The sequence below is a fragment of the Primulina huaijiensis genome, chromosome 7 (assembly GCF_012295235.1).
Source record: "Primulina huaijiensis isolate GDHJ02 chromosome 7, ASM1229523v2, whole genome shotgun sequence".
NCBI classification, from domain to species: Eukaryota; Viridiplantae; Streptophyta; class Magnoliopsida; order Lamiales; family Gesneriaceae; genus Primulina; species Primulina huaijiensis.
Window position 1 is genome coordinate 5,299,909 of NC_133312.1, and position 24,812 is coordinate 5,324,720.

Genomic DNA, 24,812 nt, shown 5'->3' on the forward strand with positions numbered 1-24,812 from the left:
TTATCATATCATATCATGCATCCGATGTCATAAAATATTTAAACGAAATAAATTGTTTATGTTAGATGTTATTTTTGGTTGGTTTTATTTTTTAGATTATTGAAAAAGATAAATGTTTGAATATGTTTTGTGATATGTTGAATATATGATAAAGATATTGGATGATATTATCTTGTAAGATATAGTGCAGGATTTTAAAAGATAATGTCTATATCGGATATAGAGGGTTCTTCTATATAAAGAGTATTAATTCATTTTGAAGATTGTCAAGGGTGACCATGCGTGCCGAGGGAGACCGATGTACTTTCATCGTCAAATCGTTCAAAGTGGTCTGTTGATTGTTTTTTGTTGCTTTTATGCACTATATCCACTCGGACATTCTTCGGGTGAAGAAAGTGAATCCTCAAGAGAGATCGATATTTCTTGCATATAGTATATTATATGTCGAGAGCTTGTCGGGTTGGTTGGGTGCGAAATTAACGAGCCAAAACGAAATTGTTCATTCTGTTTCGCGATATCTACTGAGACAATCTACTGACAATTCCATCATATAATTCTGTTTTGATTGCTTTTCAATTGCTGATGGTACACACATATTCTGAGTCTCCTGATTCATTTCTCGAGAGAGGAATGTGATGTTCTCGGAAGATAACAATACACAATTTGAAGAGAGTTCGATCAAGGAGGAGTTGAAAATGAGTAGTGTTCATCAAGTGAAGTCTAGTAATGTGTCCATCATAGAGACGTAATTAAAAAATAGAATCTTTTATTTGAATAAGTCTTTATATGATTGTAACTGTTTATATTTAATGAACTAGGAATGTACACGTGCGATGCACGTAGGTGACTAATAATGAAAAATATAATCACGAGAATTAGATAATGTTTAAAGTCGTTTGAATAACATCATTTTATAAGTATTTATAAATCTAAATATATCAAAACATAATACATAAAAATACATTATGACAATAAATCATATATATTCACTTATTTATTTGATATTTTTCAATAAGCGACATAATACAGCTCTCTTAAATGATAAATCAGCAAAAATATTTTTCATTCAAATATCATTGAAAATAAAAAAACAATAAAAATAAAATTAACAGAATAGTGAATTTTACCAAAATCAAAACTAAAATTTACTTAAATAGAGTACACATAGACAAACGTCAAATAAAATTATCTTAATTTACGAAATTATCATAATAATGTTAAAATAAAATCATTAAACTTGTTATTAAGGTAAATATCACTTTTGTTTTTGCTAACTTTTAATACATTGCGGATTTTATTTAATTTCTATGTTTTTTTTAAGAATACATATTATAGATAATTAATTTTATATCAGAATCAATCATTTATAAATTAATATTGGTGATTAATAATTTAAGAGAAATAAAATTTTAGCATAATACCACTCAAATAAATATATATAGTAAAAAAACATAAATAAATAAAATAATATGTAATACTCAGTTAAAAAATTTTATATGTAAAATTGTAATATATAACAAATGATAATAAACTATCAATATAATTCATATTTATTATAAGGATTATATTGATTAAATTTTTTTTAAAGATTATATCATAAATTTAGTTTAAAATTTAGAAAAAAAAAAAGAAGAATGTGTATTAATGTCCAAATATATCTAAGCTGTACAATTAATCACAAAAATTGACTAAGAAACGTAAATAAATAATTTTTTTACATAAAATTTAGAAAATAAAAAATAATATGAATTAATGTCCAAATCTATCTAAGATGGACAATGAATTACAAAAAAACCCTTGAAAAGACATATTAATTTAATTTGCTAACTTAAATTAACAAGGAAATGTAAAATAATAATTTTTTTGGCATAAAATTTAGGAAATAAAGAGAAATCTGTATTAATGTCCAAATTCATTTAAGATGGACAATGAATTACAAAAAAACCCTTATGATAACCTAATAATTTAATTGATCAACTTAAATGAACAAAGACATATAAGGAAATTCACAATTGAAGTGGTATATTTATATGTATGTTAGATTTGTTTGATGGATGAGTGTGATTCTGTGGATGTAAGTAAGTTGGATCGGATGACGCTAAAATTGTATGTGTTCTTATTTTTTCTTCCAGTTTTATATTTCTTAATTAAACTAAGAAAAACGGATCAACTATTTGATTTATTAATGTCTTCAGTTGAGGAAATAACTGGTTGTTGGATCTGTTAATTTGGGCTCCACAGTCCACAAGAACCCTACACCTTCAATCTTGATTCTCTGAAAAAGCAAAAAATTTTGATTCTCTGTAAAAATATACATGAATGGGGCAGGAATTGGAATCCAATTGACGGGGTTCTTCCTTTAATCATTTATATATCTAGCTCATCCATCAAAGATGAAAAGGAACACAAAGGAGAGAATATTAATTAAAGGGACAAACTTATAAGTTTAGCATCTAACTTCATCTCCCTTTCTCCACCACTCTGTTGAATAATACTGCTGGGTAAAGAAAAAGTAATAACCACATGCAATCTTGTAATGTCATGTTCGATTTTATGCGATACGAATGTCGAAAACTGCAGTCAAACAATAAACAAATATGGTAGAAAGAATATAAGAATTGGTTGCTTTACAAGGAAAAGAACCATTATTGGTTCAAGATATAAATTTTAAGTCCACTTGATTTTGGCTCAACTTTGGAAAGAATGGTATTCCTTGTATCTTTATGGGATTGTTGCAGGTTCATACGTTCGTACCTTGAGTACACCAAATTCAAATTTCGAGTAGGGATTTATTCCTTACTCACGTTTCTTGTTCTGTCAAGGTTCATGTCATCTGCAAGATTTTAGGGTCAGGGTGCTTATAAGAAAATTAATAACGAGAATGATAACTGGCATAAAATGCAGATATTCACAGTAGGATCTCAAATCAAACTTTCCAATGGCTGGGAGAAGATGAAATATTGTGAAAGGTGGAAAGCATTATCACTGGACTCGTCTACCCGTATTTACTTTCTGATTTTTATTACCGTTAAACATCATTCGGTGTGAATATTAATAAAACTCCACAATTTTTTCATCGTATGTTTGACTCGAGTTCTACAAAAACTTGAATAATTCTGTTGTCCATATCTTTCAATTTATTATCTCATGTCTCGAGTCAAGTGGTTCAACTCACAAAATCATATTCTACATTAATCTATTATTATTTCTATTATAAATATATTAGTTTGAATTGTGAATTTACATGTATGTCCTTATGATCATTAAATAAATTTTTTAACATATATATCTTTATTTGTTTGTTTTTCATATATTAATTAATTAATAGAATCTAAAATAAATTAAAGAAAATTGAAATTTAACCTTCATTTTTTGGAGTGAAACTTACACCTAAAATAGAAAAATATTGAAATTTGCAATTCATTTTTAAAAAATGAACTATATCCTTATTTTAAAAATAATTATTTTTGTTTTATTTATCTGTTTTTACTTTTTGTTTGATTTACCAACTTTATTTTACTTTTTTTGCTATTCCTTTGTTTTATTTCTATTAATTTTTTGGATGGTCCTTTGTTGTATTTTTATTTTCTATTAATTAACAATTTTAAAATCAATCGAATAAAAATGAAGTTTAAACTCTTGTTTAAAATTTTATAGTTATCCAATTTTTGAGTAAGTCTTCTGCAAGAAGTTATCATGGAAATACATCTTTAAGACGGGTTGACTTTATTCATTATTTAATGTTAATGTATTTTAAAATAAATAAAATGAAGATGAAGTTTACACTTTTATTGAAAATTTTATGATTATCTAATTTTTGAGTAGATATTCTGTGAGACGGTTTCATAGATATATATCCATCAGACAGGTTGATCCAGTCATTTATGTAATGAAAAACAATGTTTTTTCATGGTTCGGGTCGGATAAGAGACATGTTTCAGAAAATTGACCCTTGAAACATTCTCATAAGAGTTTATGTGCCAATTTTATTTTTAATTTGAGTAAATTAACATTCATGAATAACGCAAATAATAATAATAATAATAAATAAATAAATAAATATCGCTTTGTTTGTTTGTTTTTTTCATATATTAATTAATAGATTCTAAAATAAATTGCAAAAAAAAGTAAATTTAGTATATTTTTTTAAATGAAATTTACATTCTATTTTAAAAAAAATTTTAAAATAGTAATAATATTAATAATAAATAAATGTTTTTTTCTCGTATATTAATTACTTGTAAAATAAATTGAAGAAAAATAAAATTTAGCCACCATTTTTTGGAATGAAATTTAAATTTAGCCTTTATTTTTTGGAATGAAATTTACACTGCATTTTTTTAAAAAAAAAACTATATCTATAATGAAATTTAAAATTATAATAATAATAAATACATGTTTTATTGCTAGTTTTTCCCAATTAATGAAAGCGAACGGAAAATGACATGTATTTATTAATATTATTTAACAAAGATAAGGACATATATGTAAATTCACACCATTGTATTAGAGTTTTCAAATTTATTAGTCGTGTATTATTTACATTAGTAATGGATGTTAATTTACTCAAGTTAAAAATAAAAATTGGCCCAAAAACTCTTATGAGACTGTTTCACAGGTCAGCAGCTTGACGTACGAGAACTTCCCAAGGTTCACCCATCATGCATGCTTAACTCAACAAAATTGAATGATAGTAAAAGATTAATATTTTAGTTCAAACGTTTTTTGATCTTTATGTTAAAATTTATATTTGTTAACCAAGACACGACTTTTATTTATTACAATTGTGATCTACCGTGCAAAGCTCTATACTAAACTAATGGTGAATATAATAAAGATTGCACTGACGTGAGTGTCAATAGGCCAAACCGTAAAACCCTGTGTGTGACAAACATAATTAATTGTTTGGTACCATAAGAGAACACTTCAAAAGAAGCAAAATGAGTTTAAAATGATTTTATGTGTAATAATTACTCTTATATACATCAAAGTGATAGAAAAATGAGGAATAAGAATGAATTCAAATTATTTTATGTAAAACAAATTGCTCTTACATCTACTGTTATTTAAAATGATTTATAAATTTTTTAAAATTTTCTTATGTTTTTTAAATATTTTTTTCTCGAAAAATAAAAGTTTTTTAAAAGATTACAATTATATTCATGTTTTATGCCCTGTCAAATTTCCATCAATAAATACTTGTAGCTATTTTTTCAAGGACGTGATTTGTGTATATAATTTTATAACTTCAAAATATATTATGAGAAATTTAGAAATTATGGTTGTTGCAAAAAAAATTGATAAATTTGTTTTTTTTGTTTTATTACTTTGAATACTCATAGTCTAATTTTTTTTTTACAAATTTAAAGTTGTGATATTAAAATAGGTGTTACATTGATATTCAAAATATAGTTCTGATTATGAATCACATTAATAAATATTTTTATGTTAAGACAGAATATTACAACAATATATACTTATATATATATATATTAGTGAAAGTAAGTTGATATCTGTTCTCATCTTTTTATGTTCCGCACGTGCAACGCACGTGCATATCTTCTAATATATATAAATATGTAACTTTATATGTGAATTTCCATTTGTCTCCTTATTAATTGTTTGCTTTACATTAATTGCTTATTTTAAATGTGTCTTTTCATTCTCCTTATTCATATTTTCAATATGTGTGATTATTAATATTTAATTTTTTATGTTTACCCACATTATAATATGTTATTTTTAATCCAATGATTTAGATTTTCTATTTATCTTTACATTAGGTAAATTATATTAATTAAAGTTTAGAAATAACTCATTATCGAATTTTGAATTTTTTTTAGAGTCTTATTAATTTTTTTATGTCCTCATGTGACGGTTTGCTAGAATTTATGTGTTTAAATTAAAGTGTTTTGCAACCAAATTTTTTTTTGCGTTTTATATTTATAAATTATTTAAATAAAACACGGTAAAAGATCGTTGCGATTTGAGCTGTCAATTTAGGTTGGGTCTGTCGGTTTGGCCTACACTGCCAAATAGTTTATGTGAGTTGGGTTGAACTTTTGTCGACTCATTTAAAGGTGAGCCTAAATGAGCTCGCACGATTTATATTAAATATTTATATATATAATATTATCAATTTTCAATCATGAATTTTTGATATAAAATGGAAAATATAAGTTTGATTTCAAAATTGTGATGTTACTATCTTGTCCAAAAATTGTGGGTTGTTGAGACATTTTAGCAGTCACTCAAAATTAAGTTCAAAGTTGACATTTGAGTTGTATTTTTGGATTCCTGACAATATGTCCGTCAACATATTATTTTTAACTTAGTTTTATCAGTGTTATGAGGGGTAAATATTATCATCTCTTTAAATTAATATTCACTTTCATGTTTGACATATTATGAGTCTTGGTAAAATGAGGAATAATAAATTCAAACAAACGAATATACAAAGCGAAACAAGAATTATATGGTAGCGGAAATTAATATATAAATTTTTAGTGAATTTATCGATGTTAAGATGTATAACAAATCTTATATAATAATATATAAAATTTCAACCTTATAAATGAAATAAATCAAACATATATGAAATATACAAAATTTTATTACATATACAATCAAGTAATTTATTATAATTGTATTTTATTCTACAAGAATTCTTGTCAAACTCAGTGATTGTAGATTTAACATCTATTAAATCAGCAAACTAAAGAGCGTGTCAATTAAACTAATTGAATAATCACATATTCTTGAATTTTCTAATTAATTTTTTATCTTGATAATTTATTTTATTTAATATTTTAAATTATAATACACCGTTACTATAACTAAAGACACATGTTTTTTAAATGTTCATAAAGACTCAATCACTAACTCATATAGAAAAACATTTATCGGCATACTATATTAAAAATATTCTAATTAATTCAACGTATTTGCTGAAAATTTTCTAATTAATTAAGAAAAATTCATATACAATAATCATATTTAATCTTTTTTAGCTAACACAATTTATTTTATAAGATATTCACCGCAATTCTTTATTTGTATGTTAATCTTTAAATCTGAATTATGATGTATATTGTTTTTCTAAAAGTTCTTAAATAATGATTTAATACATTTATTCGACACTTCAATATTAACATTTTAAAATATATTAATTTTATATTGTATGCATACAACACTTCTAATCATGATTATAAAAATTCTAAAAATGAATTAGGTAGAACATAAAAAATTACACAATTAATCAAAAGACAGAAAATAAAAATTAAATAATTGTCTATTACATATAAACTACTAATACCGACTTCTAAAGATTGAAGTCGGTGAGAGTGGAGGCCACTATGTACTAAAAAAATAAAAAGTTAATGCTTCAATGAATCACACTGCAAAGTTAGTGAACTAAAAACGAAGGACAAATTCGGTTAATAAAAATATTATAATGTGCTAAGTTGAATGAGACTCATATATATAAGTATCTCATTTGGTCTCATCTTATCTTTTGTCACTGTACAAAGCGAAAATTTATACACCGTAGTGTTCTACATTTTCTTAATTTTTCATCATCTATTAGTCTTTAAAGATATATTAGAATTTTTTCCAAACATCTAATCTTAAATGTGATCAATTAACCAAATAATTATTATACTTTGTATACAATAATAAATAGATTAATATATTTGAAGATAGAAAAATTAATGTATTGAGAAGAATAAAAAAAATGTTAAAATTAATACTATAATTATCTATTGTCAATATTAAATTTAACATCCTACATTCGAAAATGTGCTTATTGAGGTAAAGACTATGATGATAAACTAAAAATAATTATTTATTATCATTGTAACGTAATAATAATGTGATCGTTATTCGGAATCAGAAAATGATATACTTTGACTTTTTGGTTAAATTGTATAAGCAATTCTTTCAATATTTTTAGTGGATAAACATGTTAAATCTATTAAAATTATATATTAAAATTTAATGATGAATATGAATGTATTAATTCAACTTTCAATTTGGGTTTCGGGATTTTGTCAACTTTTCTGATTTTTATTTTATTTTAAAATATAAATTTTCAAATAAATGAAAAATGTTTCTTTTTTCCTCTACTACTTATGTAGAATATCAAGTATATATTCTACTCAAATGTTTTATAAATTTATATGATATAGTAAAACGTTATTTGCATAAACTTATTGTTGGGTACCATAATCGATCATGTTGGGTAGAGTAATTGAAATGTTGTGCTTGAGCTGTTGTACTATTTAAAATATTTGATTTGCACTGTTACCATAATCTATAAGTTTTGATAAAACAGTAAACGCTTGAGCTTACAATTGATATCAGAGCCAAGATCGCGACTTTGATTTTCATTGATTGCAATTGGTGCAATTATTAGGAGATACATTGTTTGATACAATAATTGTCCACTATTGGTAGGCGCTTGAGCTGTTGTATGATTTAAAGATTTGACTTGCATAGTTACCATCAGTTATAGCTTTTGGTAAAGCGACAAACGCTCGATCCTATATTATTCGATTGTAAAACTAGAAGAAACATGTTGTATCAACTTTTAGTTTTGAATTGATCTCTTACATGTTACTCAGTTTTTAAATTTAGAAGCATTCTACAGTTTTCAAATATTATTATATATTGAATTATAATTTATCCCTTTCAAATTGGATAATACAATAAAACTCATGTAAATATTATTAACAAAAACATTTAAAAGAAATATTGGATATGTCGATAATCAAAATAAGAAATAAACAAATTTTGATCCTTGAGTGAGAAATAAGATATTTAAATAAAGTTATAATTGCCAAAATGAAATAATGTACTTACATGCATTTATCACTGTATTTTGCAACTAAAATGTCAAAAAAAAGTTTCCACGTATTATTTTTATATCGTATTTAAAATAATTATGAATCCTAATTTTTATTATTTTGAGTTTGAAAATTCTTATATCTATGTATATCACATATTAATATATCAACCTAAGTCAACTGGATAAAAAACTACAAAATGAACTTATTCATCTTCAATGTACACAAATTATATAGTAAAGATATATGGTAATTAAGACAATGAATTAGAATATATGCTCGCATATAACAAAATATATAGACAAGAAAAACAATAAATAAAAATATTTTTCTAGATATAAATATTTTTTTACAACTTTTTACAGTGAGTTGGAGAAGATAAAAGAGAAGAAAATATTAACTCTTTTGGGTTACACAAAAAATAGAAATGGAAGAAGTGTTTGTCATACAATAAATTCAGTTTCCAAATTAAATGTATACTATAAAGTTATATTTACCGTTCAAACTTTATAAATGCAATGAATTTTTCTCAAGATAAGGGTACACAATTGTTCTCGTTAAGATATTTAAACAATTAGAAAAACTAAATATAATATTTTTCTGGAGGTAATACCGATATGACATTAGTAAATTGATTGTGCTAATTATACTTATGAGTTAATATGAAATATCAAAATAAGTGTCATAAGAGTCAGTAAAAAGAAGATTTATTGTCAAAAATATTATTATTATAAATTGCAAATAAATGACAACATTTAATCAATATTTATTTAAATCAATCAATCAGTACTTTTTATGTGATGATAGATTATTATAATAATTAGGGGTGAGCATTCGGTCGATTCTGTTACCGAACAAACCGAACCGAATTAGTCATAACCGAACCGAACCGAAATATTTAGCAATAACCGAACCGATCGAATTAAGTTTCATAACTAATGAAAATCGAACCGAATTAAAATGATTCATTAGGTTGGTGACCGAATTAACCGATTAGTTTTAAAAAAAATTGTGATTTCACTTTAATTATATATGTAATTTTTTTGAACACTGCAATCTACACAAATGTATAAAAACATAAAATCACATATATCACAAATTTTTCTTTAGAATTAGGGCTGATTTTAAAATTAAAAATATATATTAAAATTGATAAATAATAAAAATTTATTATACCGGTTAATTCGGTTAGCCGATTTCAAAATTTTGAAAACCGTAATCGAATCGATCGAATTAACCGATATAACCGAATTTTTTTTAATTTGAAAACCGAATTTCCGAATTGACTCGGTTCGGTCGGTTAATTCGGTTTAACCGAAATTTTTCTAACCCATAATAATAATGTGTAGTTTATATGTTATCAAGTATAAGTGCCTAATAAATTAAAGGTGACTAGGAAAGTAAAAACATCCAGTAGAAATTGTTGTCAATTTACATGAAAGAATAATAATCAAACAATATTGTAAATAAAAAATTGCATATCATTGATTGTCAAAAAAGATTATAATAATTGAATATTATAATAAAATATTTGCATTATTGAGAGAATATGACAAATAACAAAAAAAACAATATGATAAAAAAGATATGAGAAAAATTTTAGTAGTCCAAATATTTTTTTAAAATTAAAAAAATATGTTTTTTTTTCCAAATTAGTTACATATGCTAATTAACACGAATTGTCAAAATTTACAATACTATTATTATTGTTTTTTGTTGAGTTAACTAATTTTATTTCAAATTCTAATTACTTCAACATAGGTTTTCCACGTGCAATGCACGTGCATTATTTCTAGTAATACTAAGTGTGGCAATTTTTGTGTAAACTCGATAAAGAATAAAGCCTGATAGAGATAGGATATGAGAAGAGCCGAACTTAGTTTTAGAGGTTGAAATTACATAGCTAACAAACATCTGTTTTTAAAGGAAAGAAAGAAAGAAAGAAAGAAAGAAAGAGGAATCTCCAAGGAGATAATATAAAACAGATTTAGGCCATGTAAAACGTAATTTTTAAAAGAGAAAAGGTAGAATCCCACCAGAGAGAGGTTTTCCCTGTATCTAAGTTGCTGCCTATATAATCGGACCAGCCAGTTCACTTAGGAAACAAAGTTAAAAGTAGCTCTTTAACGTGACCCTCTCTCTCTCTATCTCTACACATTTCTTGCATATTACCACCAACACAGTTTAGAATCATAAAAAATTGGCCATGCCTCTGTGTCCTGTGGTACCAAAACCAGCGAATGAAGTGCCGATGGAGGCTTGTGACACAGCTCATATCACTTACAATTCAGAATCTTCTCTGCTAGGGACTGTATACCCTATAACTTTAAAGGTCCATCTCTCTTTCTCACTCTTCTCCCCTCACGTACACACACAAAACTCACTTATGGAAACCTCGTAACGGCACTCCCACCCTCCCCCAGCTAGCTACCAGACTACTCGCATGCTCAAAGATGCATAGGCTGCTAGAGAGTAGTCGACATAGTTTTTGACTTGCATGCCACAAAAATAAAAACAAGAAATAATTATGAGAAGCTTTCCTACAATAATTGATCAGATAATTTCCAGTTACAGCCATCGGTAACTATGATACTGATCTACAGAAAATTCCTATTAACTTACAGTTTGAAGAAGTTGTTTACAAAGTGAATCTTGAAGGAAAAGGAACTTGTAGTGGAGGAATATCAAGCAGTAGAGAGAAAACAATACTCAATGGGCTCACAGGGATGGTCTGTCCTGGAGAAATATTGGCGATGCTAGGTCCATCAGGTAGTGGAAAAACCACACTACTCACAGCCCTCGGAGGCCGCCTTTCTGGGAGGTTGTCAGGAAAGATCACTTACAATGCTCAGCTATTTTCAGGCTCTATCAAGCGTCGAATAGGATTTGTTGCACAGAACGATATCCTATATCCACATCTTACTGTGTTTGAAACTCTTCTATACACTTCCTTACTAAGGTTACCCAACAGCCTGACCAAAGAAAAAATAGTACAGCATGTGGAGCATGTCATAACAGAGCTTGGGTTAACTAGATGTCAAAACAGTATGATAGGAGGGCCACTGTTCAGAGGAATATCAGGTGGAGAGAAGAAAAGGGTGAGCATAGGTCAAGAAATACTAATCAACCCAAGCTTACTGCTGCTAGATGAGCCCACTTCTGGTCTTGACTCGACCACAGCTCAACGGATCTTGAACACACTCAAAGGGCTAGCTACCGGAGGTCGAACTGTTATAACCACCATACATCAGCCCTCAAGCAGGCTTTATCATATGTTTGACAAGGTAGTCTTGCTGTCTGAAGGCTGCCCAATCTACTATGGCCTTGCTTCAAATGCCTTGGAGTACTTCGCTTCAATTGGTTTTTCTACATCCATCACTGTCAACCCAGCTGATCTCTTGCTTGACCTTGCCAATGGTAATTAGGAATTTCTAAGCAACACTTGTCTAACATGAGAATATTACTTGATGACTTAAACCGTAAGGGCATTAAGACATTTACAGCCATGTTCTTTCAACAAGAGAAATGGAACTCGCAAGACAACGGTATTTGGCATGATTAATGGAGTTCAAATGGCCCCCACCTTGCATTTTTTCAATCTCAGAAATTTATGGATCATGTCTAACGCATGTTAATCACTTCTTATAGTAATTTCTAGCTAGAAACCCTCTCCTAGTTAGAGATATGAAGAAATATAAAGAGATTTTGGTATATGATGAATTGTTGTCTTTATCATTTGCAAATATATGGATAAGGATAAAACACAACATTCCAGGAACTGGACCCGACTTCCAGCATGCCACTGGCCACAGTGACAACATGCAACAAGATCCAATTTATGTGCGAGAATCTCTAATTTCCGCTTATGACAAAAACATTTCTACAAGGCTGAAAATGGAGTTAGGCAGCTCAGAAAGTATCAACAGTTGCAAGAAGGAAACTTCTAAAAGTGAGTTTCCATTATTTTGTCTTCGTATTAATTCTCTCAACTTTTTTTCACTATCGAGTAGGAAGACATTCGACTCCCAGATGATTTAATGTTTCCACTTTTTTCCTGCTGTTTGACTACTGATCAATAGTTCAATCATTTTTCCAATCATGCAGGATTCTACAACACGTCAGAGAAGTGGTGCACAACTTGGTGGCATCAATTTAAGATCCTCCTCTTACGAGGACTGCGAGAGCGAAGATTTGAATCCTTCAACAGGTTAAGAATCTTCCAAGTAATAAGCATGGCAATACTTGGTGGACTTCTATGGTGGCACACTCCATCATCTCACATCGATGACCGAGTAAGAATTCTCCACAACCATAAAACATATCCCTTCTGTGCATCTGCATCGGAGAAAACAAATTTCCAAAACACTATCTGGAAAGTTTTGACACTGTATTTACACACCAACACTCCAAATTATTCCATGAATCATCCCGTTGTCAAATGTACATGTCGTCTACTCCTACATGGCTACATTACAAACTATGTCACAGCTAATAAAGAGTTACTTCAATACGCAGATTGCCATGTTATTCTTCTTCTCCGTGTTTTGGGGCTTCTACCCACTGTACAATGCTGTTTTCACCTTCCCTCAAGAACGAACCATGCTGATCAAGGAAAGGTCGTCTGGCATGTACCGCCTCTCCTCCTACTTTTTAGCCAGAACAGTGGGAGATCTTCCTCTGGAGCTCGCACTTCCAACAGCATTTACATTAATCTTTTACTGGATGGGTGGCCTTAAACCCGACCCTGCCACCTTTATGCTCTCCCTCCTGGTTGTTCTTTTAAGCGTTCTTGTTTCACAAAGTCTTGGCTTGGCATTTGGTGCCATACTCATGGATGTCAAGCAAGCTGCTACTTTAGCCTCGGTAACAACTTTGGTCTTCCTTATTGCTGGAGGATACTATGTCAGACAAATTCCTCCATTCATAGTTTGGCTAAAATACCTGAGTTACAGCTACTACTGTTACAAATTACTTCTTGGGGTTCAGTACAACAAGGATGACTTCTATGAGTGTGCAAAGGGAGTCTATTGCGGAGTCGCAGATTATCCTCCCATAAAGTCAGTAGGTTTAAGCCATTTATGGATGGATATGTCCATCATGATGCTCATGTTAGTAGGCTATCGATTTATTGCATACCTAGCTTTGCACCGGGTGCGATGAAGATGCTTAATGCCGAGCTAGCCATTTATTGGTAAAAAAAGTTCTCTACTTCTTTAACCAAGGAATAATGTTAGTTTAGGTTTCGATCATAGAATGCCAAAAAAGTCTACGAAGTACTCAGGCTGAAGTTTATATTAATCTGATTAAGAAGCAGATATACCATTTTGAATCAAAGATGTAGACCATCGAAAATAAGGATGTGCACGTTTCAATAAGAAAGTGCAGGCCACGGGTAATTTCATTCGATTCATATGCAGAAATTAAGAATTTTTACACTATTTTATATTAAAAACTACTCAGACTAGATTTGAAATCTACGTGTTTCTATTATAGTTTTATTGTTAATAATAAAACAACATATAGTTACATAAAATATAATAAACTTCAAATGAAACAATTATACTGTGCATTTGAAATTCATCGTACGTATCTGTCATGAAATCCTATATAAACATCCAAATAATAGATTTGAAGTTCGTGGTTTGAATTCTCTGAAACAACAAAAAATATATTTAAAATAAATATATTTGGAATCCATCGGTACAAGTTGTTTCTAAATGAGCCCATACTAACTTGCTAATTTGCGCCTAAATTTTTCTTTAAAAATTCTGGATAGCCAATTTCAAACTTACTTTACTAAAATTTATTTACTTAAAATACACTTGACCAGTCAAAATACTTGATATTTTAAAAACCTCAAGGATGAAATATTCAAACTACAGAAAAATCTTTTTGACAGAAATAAAAACCAAGAAATCTAATAAAAATTTGAGCTTTTCAGGGAAAAAACCTTAATTTAAAACTAATGAATCGAGGTTTGATTTTCGTCTAGGCTTTCGAACAGAAACTCGTAGTCCCATGCAATTCATTGTCAACTCAGCTCGACATGCGGCAGGCGGCAGCCTTGGCTTCATTCATATGCATCCAAAGCAGTTAAGGCCTTTCCAACCAGCTCTTCCCGACTTAAAAATTTAAGCCCACAAAAGTCATAAATTCGGCCTTATTACTTCCAAAATCACGGATAAATTTATCTCAATCAGAACTCATAAAAATTTCTGAATGGAAATCCATAATATAACAATTTTTTATTTAATTTTTCCAAGCCCAATTTTGATCAATAAATTCCTCTAAGGATCTAAAAATTCAAACTAAGGAAAAATCACGGTGTTAAAGAAAGAGTACATAAAAATTATATCAAACACTACAACAAAAACAACAAACGACAACGACAACGGATTTTTAATCCGTTGTCGTTGGTAATTTACAACTGTTGTAACTGATGATGTTGTTGAAAGTGCTGATTAGCAGGATATGGATTGATGTCCGCGACATTTGAATGCAAAAAAAATTCTTTAAATCAATAACTAATGCACTCAACAAAAGGAGAACTAAAATTGCATTTGGATGGATGGATTTAAAATCTATGGATTTCGATTAAATTTTTATTGTTAATAATGAAACAACATATGAAATCTTAAGTCCATACATTAATACTTATTTACATAATTGTAACACAAAGTAGAATAAATTTCAAATGCATCCATTATTGTGTGAACTTAAAATCCATTTTAACTAACATGAAATATTATGTAAACATGGAAGATGTGGATTTTAAGTTTATAGTCGTATTTCTCTAAATTACAAAAATATATTTGAAATTCATCAATCCAAACATAACATAAATGATTCTACCATCATATATATGATCACAAGAAAATATAATAACTCCATTACTATTTCCATTGATTAATGTCTTTGCCATTATCACCTCGGTCTTAGCCATTACTATTTCCATTGAATGTCTTTGCCATGATCAAAATTTCGGTTTTTTACCTATGCTTGTGGCATTAAATTTTCACGAGACAGAGTTTTGGGTTTAAAGTTCTGCCATCGATCCAATCAATACTTGGAACCTTTGATGCACCAGGAAACACAGACGAGCATCCGCAACAAGATTGACTCATCATATCTCCTACGATCCATAAATGTTGTAGGGAGCAGTACTCTAAGACTTGACAATGATAATGAAAGAATAAGAGCTTTTTCAACGATCACCTTACTTGTGAAGACCAAACTGAAGCCAACTAATAGGAGAAAGCCCCTCTCATGGAGTGATACATATGTTGAGCTTCAATAATCGTCTCTACTTGGTAGAAAAATTGAGTTGTTGTACAATTTAAAATATTAGAATTGTACCGTTATTATTAGATATAGTTTTTGGTAAAGTAACAAACGTTCGCTCCTACAATTGGTATCAGAACCAAGGTCATGGATCCGATTCTCATTGATTACATGAAGTGCAATTATTAGGGAATAGATTTTTGAGGTATAATAAATACATCTGTTCTACCATCTATTTGGTAGAGCAATCGAAACGTGGTGTCTGAGCTGTTGTACGGTTGAAAGATTAGAGTTGCACGATTAACAATAACTATAACTTTTGATACAACGACAAGCGTCGGTCCTAAAACATCTAATGATTGTTTGCTAATAAGAAGTTGATACACCAAAGTTGGCATAGCAACAGTGCTGTGCCATGATAGGGTTAGAGATGCCCTAACTATTTTCCCATATCTTTCATCGTTTTTTTTTTCCATTATTGAGCTTTAAAAAATAATAATTATAACTCAAAAATCAAGTCATAAAGTTGGGATCAAAATATTGGGTTGGAATCCAAAAACTTATTATTATTCGTTTTTATTATATTTAAGGAACATAATTATCTAAGCTAAAATTGCTTATATGCATGAATAAAATATTGCCGTATCAGTTGGATTTATAGAATATAAATTCTTTCTTAGATAACTATTATTGTATAAATTAAAATTGATTTTTAAAAATTTTAGTTCAAGGTTACTTTAATAATATTCAAATAAATAGTTAATAGAAGATACTGGATTCATTAATATCATTCCTCGTTATAAAATTGTTTACTCCAATTTTTGACAGAATAATTTATATTTACGTCATGTTAAGATTCATATTTCCATAATGATTCCATTCTGATATTAAATTGACATTGTTAAACTTCTTACTCGTCAACTCGATTTTTTATTATTCTTACAATATTAAGGTGTGGTGGATGATTTTTCCTTTTCCACATGAGTTTGATCTCATGTCTCCTCCTCAAATTGGAATTTTTATGTCATTTCGTCTAAATGGTGGTGATAAAATAACGGGAAAATTTATAAAATAAATCTAGTCCAACTGTTTTTTTAAGAAAATGATAAGCTCGGGTGTATTTGAAATACACTTGAAGATGTCATTTTCTTTAACAGATGGTTAACCAGGGTTAAAAAAATATACCCCAAAATAACTTGATTTTCAAGAAGTATATTTCACTTTTGTTACACATTAAATTGATGTGTTTGTACGTAACATGCTAAATATTATTATTATATACTTTTAAATATCAGTCTCTTGTAAAAAAAATATTTTCTATTAGAATAAGCCAATGGATAAAACTGGTACTCTATTTCTTCAACAAAAATGAACCCACTAATTTGCCTATGATAAATCTATGATCCAATAATAACCAGAGCATCTCACTTTCTCACTAAATTCCATCCACAATTTTAATTTATGGAAATTTTCTATAATTACATTGAAAAGGTAATATAAAATGGTCATTTTCTATGTAGTTGATAATAGAATACATATTTCATTAAAAAAATAGTAAGTTTTCTGTGAGATGGTTATATTCGTGAGTTGGATTGACTCGGTATATATTTAAAAAGAAAAAAAATATTTTTCCATAGCAATAATAATTTTTCATAAACTGATCCGATTTGGATGTTTATCTTCCAAATTGACGTCTAAATTGACACGATTTCATAGGTGTTTTTGTGAAAAAATAAAAAGAAGTAGATGATGTAAGTGGCAAATTTTAAATTATCATTATTATTATTTTTAGCATGAGCAAATTTTAAAATTTTGAGTTGTTTTTAAATATGAAATAAAAGGGAGATTTCACTTGCGAAATAACTTAGCCGAATAGGCCCAAAATCCCATTCGATTCCTGATTTTCCCTCCATTTTCTCTCTCTACCCAGGGTTTTATTAGTCAATAAAACTCCGTTCTCTTTTGCGAGGAAAACAAAGAAGCATCGAAAGTCATGGCATCAACAGCAAGGATTTTCAGCAACCGCTGCCGAGTTCTGATGGCCACCGCCAAGTCCGCTGCAGCCTCCGACAATTCCACCGCAACTTCCACGGCGGGCCGTAAGACCGCTATTCTACACGTACCAAAAATTAATATCACTAATATATTAATAATTTTAAGCAAATCTCATCGATTTTTCCATTTTTCCCTAAACTAATTATTATAGATAAAAGGAAAATAATTTTTCAAATTAAATATTTGAGAAGATCCATGTTTTATACAAAAAAAATCATTACTAAACTACTTATTTTAAAAATAAAAAATCAGTATTTATTTATAACCTATAACATGAATATATTACGCAAATTATGTGTGTTCGTGTTTTTAACAACTAAAGTTGTCAAAACAAGTCAGTGAAATGAACCGACTTGCAATCCACCACAATTCGTCATTTGACACGTCGACTCTTCATTTGAGAGTGTCAAGATATTGTCAATCTAACCACCTGATCAACCCATCATACCCCGGATTATTCCATCATACCCCTGCAAGCAGAATAATCCCCTGCAGGGTACATCCAAGGGCCAGAATTTTTTCTGGCACAATTTTTTTTTAAATTTTTTTTCCCCATGAAGTGAAATCTCAACCATTCATATAGGGTGTGGGCATTGCCCCCACACCCAGGATCGAACGAACCACCTCATACCCCACTATATGGTGGAGCTAGCTACGAAATTGATAACCCAACTGTGAATTTGGCGGAACCAGACAAATCAACCGACAGACCGGACTCATTTAAAAACTAGACCAGCAACAAACTATGCATGATACATCTATACTATATTATTAAGTGTGAGATCCTTAGAGTAACTAAATTTTGGTGTCATTTTCTGTTTTAATAATTTTATATATTAATAAAGTGTTAAAACTTTAATGCAAGTCACATTTAATTTAGCGGATAGATCCTTTGTTTGCAGGTTCAATTCTTATTTTGCTCTTTTTATTCTCTTTTATTTATTTATTTTTTAATTCATATATCAAAATTACAGTGTAATCATTCATTATTTCTTATAATTATGTTTTTTATTCTCATTTAAATATAAGTCAAATAAATTTAAAAAATATTATAAAAACTCACAATGTGTGCGTAGGTATTCTTATTAATGCCAAACATATATATGATATAAATTATTGTTATTATATATCTAACGCGTGGCATAATGCAGCTCTTCTCGTCCTATCAACGCGTGGAGCCGAACGAGAAACCATCAGAAAATAAAGCAAATTCGTTTTACTATAAATGTAATATATCAAATGCACTGCTTCTTCGTCATTGTCCATTCAATTCTTGTTTTTACGCTTTTGCCGCACGTCTTGTAGAGCTTTTCAAGGTAACCCACCCATTTTTCTTCCATAAAGTTTGTTTCTTTTTGGATCAGATTATTCAGAAGTAAATTTTTGTTTGCGTGTATAGATTTTCATTTTGTATACTGCGGTGTTTTTTTCGTTAAATGTAAGTATTCTTGAGTGATAATACATGGTTGGGAAAATGTCATTTTAATTTCCTTCTCTTTTTATCGGGATAAATTTTGTGATGATTTACTTGAGAATCTGAAATTATTTGTAGGGGTTTTCTATAGCAATGTAAACCAAAAATATTTATGTACTCTAGGGAATGTAGTCGTGAGATTTAATATCTTGTTTTTTTAAAATAAATTCCTTTTATGTTCTCCTTCATGTATTGGTTATGAAGAAAGTAAAACTTGTGTCGTTAATTGTTGTTTTCTGGTTGGCTTTGGATGAGTCTTGCAAATCGTTCCGGAGGGTGGATTGTTATGGATTTATATGCTTTTATTGGTTTCTTTACGTACAATGTTGAGTGGTTGTTTTTCCTGTTTTGAAATCCGACACTGAGAAATTGTTGGCATAGGTCTCATATTCTGTGAAATGTTCGCTTCGACTCCGACCTTCAGGGGCCGGAGCAGACGGCCTGCCATGGTCCTTCCCTTATAAATTTATTGACTTTGATATATTATATCTGCACAAATAGTTATGATTTTGTCCCTCTATTTTTTTTTATTTTTAAAGCTTTAGTTTGGGACGGTTTTGCCATTTTTGTCCTTGGTTTGTGCTAAAGTGGTAATGACAAGGAGTGCTAGTTGTGTCGAAGTAAAAATTTATGTTTGGATGCTATATGTTACAATACTCGAACAGAAATTTGAACTATTTTTATTGTTATTTTTTAGCTCGGGAATTTGGTGATCAGTTGGTGTTCTTTATTGTGAACTCAAATACCATGTCGATTGCAAAATGTAAGATTACACCTAAGAGGAGATGTGATACCCTTTAATTTTTTTCTTTTTTATGTATGAAGTAATCAAGGATTTGAAAAGAAGTTTAAATTGTCAACTCGAAACTAATTTCCACTACCAGAACAATATTTGAAGTCATTTACGATACCGTGAGCTCGATTAAACTTTGCTGTTTGAGATGTGGCTGAAAACCAGGCACTCTCGATGAATATTTTGTGTCATTTCACTTAACAAAATCTGACTGAAATTTGCTAACATGTACTTTGTATTAGCTAGTGGCTAATGTAACTGACACTAAATTATTTTATGTATTTTTGTATGTAATTTTAAATTCAAATTGTTTTATGTTTTACAAGTTATCCTTCTATCATTCTAGGTATCTATATCAACTGAGATAAAAGAAAATGGGAGGTGGAAAAGACAAGCATGATGAATCTGACAAAGGGCTTTTTTCTCACCATGGCCATTATCCTCCACAAGGATATCCACCTGGACAGTATCCACCAGCCCCCGGAGGCTATCCTCCCCAAGGATATCCTCCGCAAGGGTATCCTCCACAAGGGTATCCACCACAAGGTTATCCTCCACAAGGGTATCCACCACACGGCCATTCCCCGGCTGGTTATCCTGGCTCATCTGCTCCACACCATTCAGGTGATGTTTAAATGTAGCTTGATTTGTTGATTTCTGTTAAGTGTTGGATTTGTTGTCTGGCAGATTGCTTTGGTTTCTTGTCTTCTATTTTCTTTGGATGTGTCGCCTTTCGATAGAATTAATATAAGGTCCTTCTGCTAATTCCTTAACTAAAAGTTGAGGTCAAACTGAAAGGATGACTTGTTATGTTTTTAGTTTGATAGATGCGAGTCACGTAGCCAATCAAGTAGACATGGGTACCATACCTGTCATTTAGGCTTTTGGGTCACAGTTCGTATCTATGGACGTTCAAATATTCAGCCACTCTTTCAATTTCAAAGATGGGATCAAAACATATTTTTCTTAGCCTAAGAGTCTATTCGCGGAAGAACCAGACATTCTCAAAAAACTCTCCTTACTATACCTTACATCCTGTCATCGCGTTCAGATAAAAGGAAGTTAGACTAGCTACCAACTATCTCACGCTCTCTCTAAACCCAGCCAAAGGAGTAGGAGCAGCAGCTAGGGAACCACCATAACCATCCATGGGAGTCAGACTAGCAGCAGAAGGGGAGTAGTAGGAGCATTAGCACTGGAAAAAGACTGAATCAATCCAGCTCTGGTAACAAAGCAGTAGGGGTATTTTATTTTATTAGAAAGAAGGCCTAAAAGGCCCGCTAGCTAGGTTGATTATATTAAAAGGTGGTTTACTGCTAGGGACATTCAAATACTCGGACAACTTCTATCCTCTGAGCATTGAAAACCCTCATTCGAAACTTGCATTATTATATTTGAAGGCTCTAGAGCTCTTAGACAAGTAGATCCAATTTCGATCAGGGGCATCTGCTTAGAACTATGGTTCTTCGATATGAGGTTTTCACGTGCAGTAAGAAACCATGAACTGATTGGTTATGTTCGTTGCATAGTTCTTGTAAAGCTTAAGTTTGTTGCGCATAGTTAAATAGTATCTCTTCCACGTGTAATTCTTTGTGTCTCTGGTTTTCCTCTGTTCTTAGTTTCCTTTATGTTGCAGGGGGACCTGGTGGTATTGGAGCGATGCTTGGAGGTGCTGCTGCAGCGGCAGCCGCCTACGGCGCTGCTCATATGACGCATGGCGCTCATGGCATGGGGCATCATGGACATGGTGTCGGGCATGGCATGGGACATTATGGACATGGTGTTGGGCATGGGATGGGCCATTATGGTCATGGGAAGATGAAACATGGCAAGTTCAAGCATGGCAAATTTGGAAAGCATAAGAGAGGAAAGCATGGAATGTTTGGAATGCATGGAGGGAAATTCAAGAAGTGGAAGTGATTTATTACATCTATGAGTAATATTGGTTATGGTGAAGGAGGTTTATTTTATTTTTTTTCTTGAATTAATTATGACACCTGGAAGTAGCACAATATAATATAGGTGTTCTCCTTTATTTTCCATTTCATATGGCATGTGAACAATGTCGATTTATTTTCAAAATCTTTCCAACATATTCCAGGTATTCACATGTATTCACATGTATCTTGATTGTGTAATATACACTTTTGTGTGTATGCATCAGGCACATTCAATTGCAACATCCCCCGATAACACATATGATTTATATCTTTTTTTAGGAAACACAAGAAAATGATTTGAGGATCAGTTTATGCTACACCTGNATATTAATACAAAATATATTCAATTAATCATCTGAAAACATAAGGGGATGATGTGTATCATAACTCGGTATAACTAACCCTTCTAGGAAATAAAACGTATACATGATATTTTTTTTGTATGAGTTATTCTTGTTATAACAAGTTAAAAAATATGTATCAGTAAAATATTTCAATCAAGATTCAATCTCTATTTGATAATCGACATTAGAGATGTCAAAACGGGTTGGATAGATCTGTCTGTAACCCGTTATTTGGTGGGGCAGGCCATTGGCGGGTTGCGGGTGCCAGGCCGACAAATGGTCAACTCAGTTCAAACTTATGCGGGCCACGAGAGGTGTCGATTCGCCTAATTTTTAATAAAAAAAGTTTTTTTTTAAAATGCTAATTTTTAATTAAAAAATTCTAAAAAAGTTTGAAATGCTATGAAAATGGAAAATAAATTTTAATCAAATAGTTCAACCAATGTTTAAAAGCATTACTATGATAAATTAATATTGTATAAAATTATTTAATTAAATAAAATATGAAAAAATAAAAAAATACCACAAAAATCAAATAAAACTTAAAAATATATAATTAAAAAAAAGCTTAAAAATAAAATTTTATGAAGGAAAAATATCATATTCTGGAGGGTCGGCCTGTCCTACCTTGCCCTGTGCTAACCCGTGGTCTGCACGGACTCAATCCGTTTGGCCCAGCTCCAAACGTGTTGAGATTTCCCCAACCCTAACTTGTCCCATTTCTGTATCGGGACGAACCAACCATACGGACTCATCCCAATTTTACAAGTCTACCGACAACAACTGAGTTTTAGTATAATATCACTTAATAGTCCAAATTTACTTTGTTGTCCTTTAATAATATCAATGTTGAAAATTAGTATTTAAAACATGCGTATTGAATATTTGAATGTTGAAAATAAGAGTTGTAAAAATTATAAATTTGTGTGTGATGATGAAGGTTATGATGTAATTTATTTTTTGGATTATTACGAAAGAAATTCTATAAATAGCCTCACCATTTGTGAAGAAATTCACAATTGAGTTGAGAGAAAAATATTATAAAGTGTGTAGTGTGATAATTTTGAGAGTTTGAGATTTTTATTTTTTACTGTTAATTTTTATTTTTTCATAACAATAAACATATTATTGTAAAAACAATATACATGTTCTTTCCCCTACGTACTGTTAATTTTAGGTTATTGGTACAGGGTACCATTTGAGGCAAATGAAGTACCAATAACCTAAAATTGAGTACATTTTTCAAACCACTGCTGGAAAGAATTTGACAGAGTGTATTTGTAATTGTTAAAAACCACACCAAACCACAAAAAAAATAAACAGTTCAATGATTAATAAATAAATTACTTCATAATGTATATTCCAATTGTAATTTCACAACTAACTCTTAACGACATAAAGGTTTTAAAGTTTTACATTCACACACACACACATATATATAAAGTTTGATAATAACACAGTGGTCTTGTTCATACAAAACAATTTTCAATCACATAATGCCTCTAGATCTTATATCTTTTTTAACAACATTCAGTAATGTTTTTTTCGTTTAGCAACCATTTATGTCTGCTCATGATATTAAAAAAATGTTGGTCTAGAATTTTGAAAATAAATAACAAAAAACATGCCTTAATTACTTTAATTACATGAAACGATACAGTATTAATGTTTATGTAACTCAGTAGCTCCAAATGATTAGAATCAATTGAGAAACGAAAAACGCATAAAAGACATGGATTCATGAAACAAATTATCAAACACAGAAGAGGCGTGAACTCAACAGAATCACATAATCACTCACAACTAAACGTAAAAGACATGACATATGAACAACATAGTCAAATTTGAAGCATAAACTAAAATAAACACTTCTAATTTGAATGATTAGATATGCAAAATGGTGATCATATTTATCGTCTTTAGCTTGTTTGTCTCGTCTAATCTTTGTTCTTTTCAACCTTGATTTTACATTTTTGGACCTTGGTTTTTGTTAGCTTCGCTTGTCGGAACCAAGGCTGTTACACATTATAGTAAAACATCAAGTTTTTTGTAATATTATAGTAAGTTGCTACCATTCGAATC

General features: G+C 30.0%; 2 protein-coding genes across 3 annotated transcripts; both read left to right on the plus strand.

The window, feature by feature from the left end:
• Positions 1-10,919: 10,919 nt before the first annotated feature.
• Positions 10,920-14,160, plus strand: LOC140981200 (ABC transporter G family member 14-like). Its single transcript, XM_073447515.1, has 5 exons — positions 10,920-11,175; positions 11,468-12,260; positions 12,619-12,792; positions 12,948-13,135; positions 13,359-14,160. Exons 1-5 carry the CDS (start codon positions 11,050-11,052, stop codon positions 14,001-14,003), a joined length of 1,926 nt encoding a protein of 641 aa, XP_073303616.1. The 5' UTR covers positions 10,920-11,049; the 3' UTR covers positions 14,004-14,160.
• A 5,180-nt stretch (positions 14,161-19,340) lies between these two features.
• On the plus strand, positions 19,341-22,596 carry LOC140980425 (uncharacterized). Of its 2 annotated transcripts, none has more exons than XM_073446231.1 (3): positions 19,341-19,495; positions 20,793-21,070; positions 22,083-22,594. In XM_073446231.1, the coding sequence occupies exons 2-3, from the start codon at positions 20,821-20,823 to the stop codon at positions 22,364-22,366; spliced, it is 534 nt and encodes a 177-aa protein (XP_073302332.1). In that variant the 5' UTR covers positions 19,341-19,495; positions 20,793-20,820; the 3' UTR covers positions 22,367-22,594. The 2 variants fall into 2 exon arrangements, with proteins under 2 accessions (XP_073302332.1, XP_073302333.1); XM_073446232.1 differs by lacking the exon at positions 19,341-19,495 and adding an exon at positions 19,559-19,617 and having other exon boundaries at positions 22,083-22,596.
• The last annotated feature ends 2,216 nt before the right edge of the window (positions 22,597-24,812 follow it).

Bases quoted from the DNA above. Each gene is read 5' to 3' on its own strand.
- LOC140980425 (XM_073446231.1), top strand. From the start codon at position 20,821: ATGGGAGGTGGAAAAGACAAGCATGATGAATCTGACAAAGGGCTTTTT. The intron at 21,071-22,082 runs GTGATGTTTAAA...TTTATGTTGCAG, and splicing joins ATCTGCTCCACACCATTCAG to GGGGACCTGGTGGTATTGGA.
- LOC140981200 (XM_073447515.1), top strand. From the start codon at position 11,050: ATGCCTCTGTGTCCTGTGGTACCAAAACCAGCGAATGAAGTGCCGATG. The intron at 12,261-12,618 runs GTAATTAGGAAT...ACAACATTCCAG, and splicing joins CTTGCTTGACCTTGCCAATG to GAACTGGACCCGACTTCCAG. The intron at 13,136-13,358 runs GTAAGAATTCTC...TTCAATACGCAG, and splicing joins CATCTCACATCGATGACCGA to ATTGCCATGTTATTCTTCTT.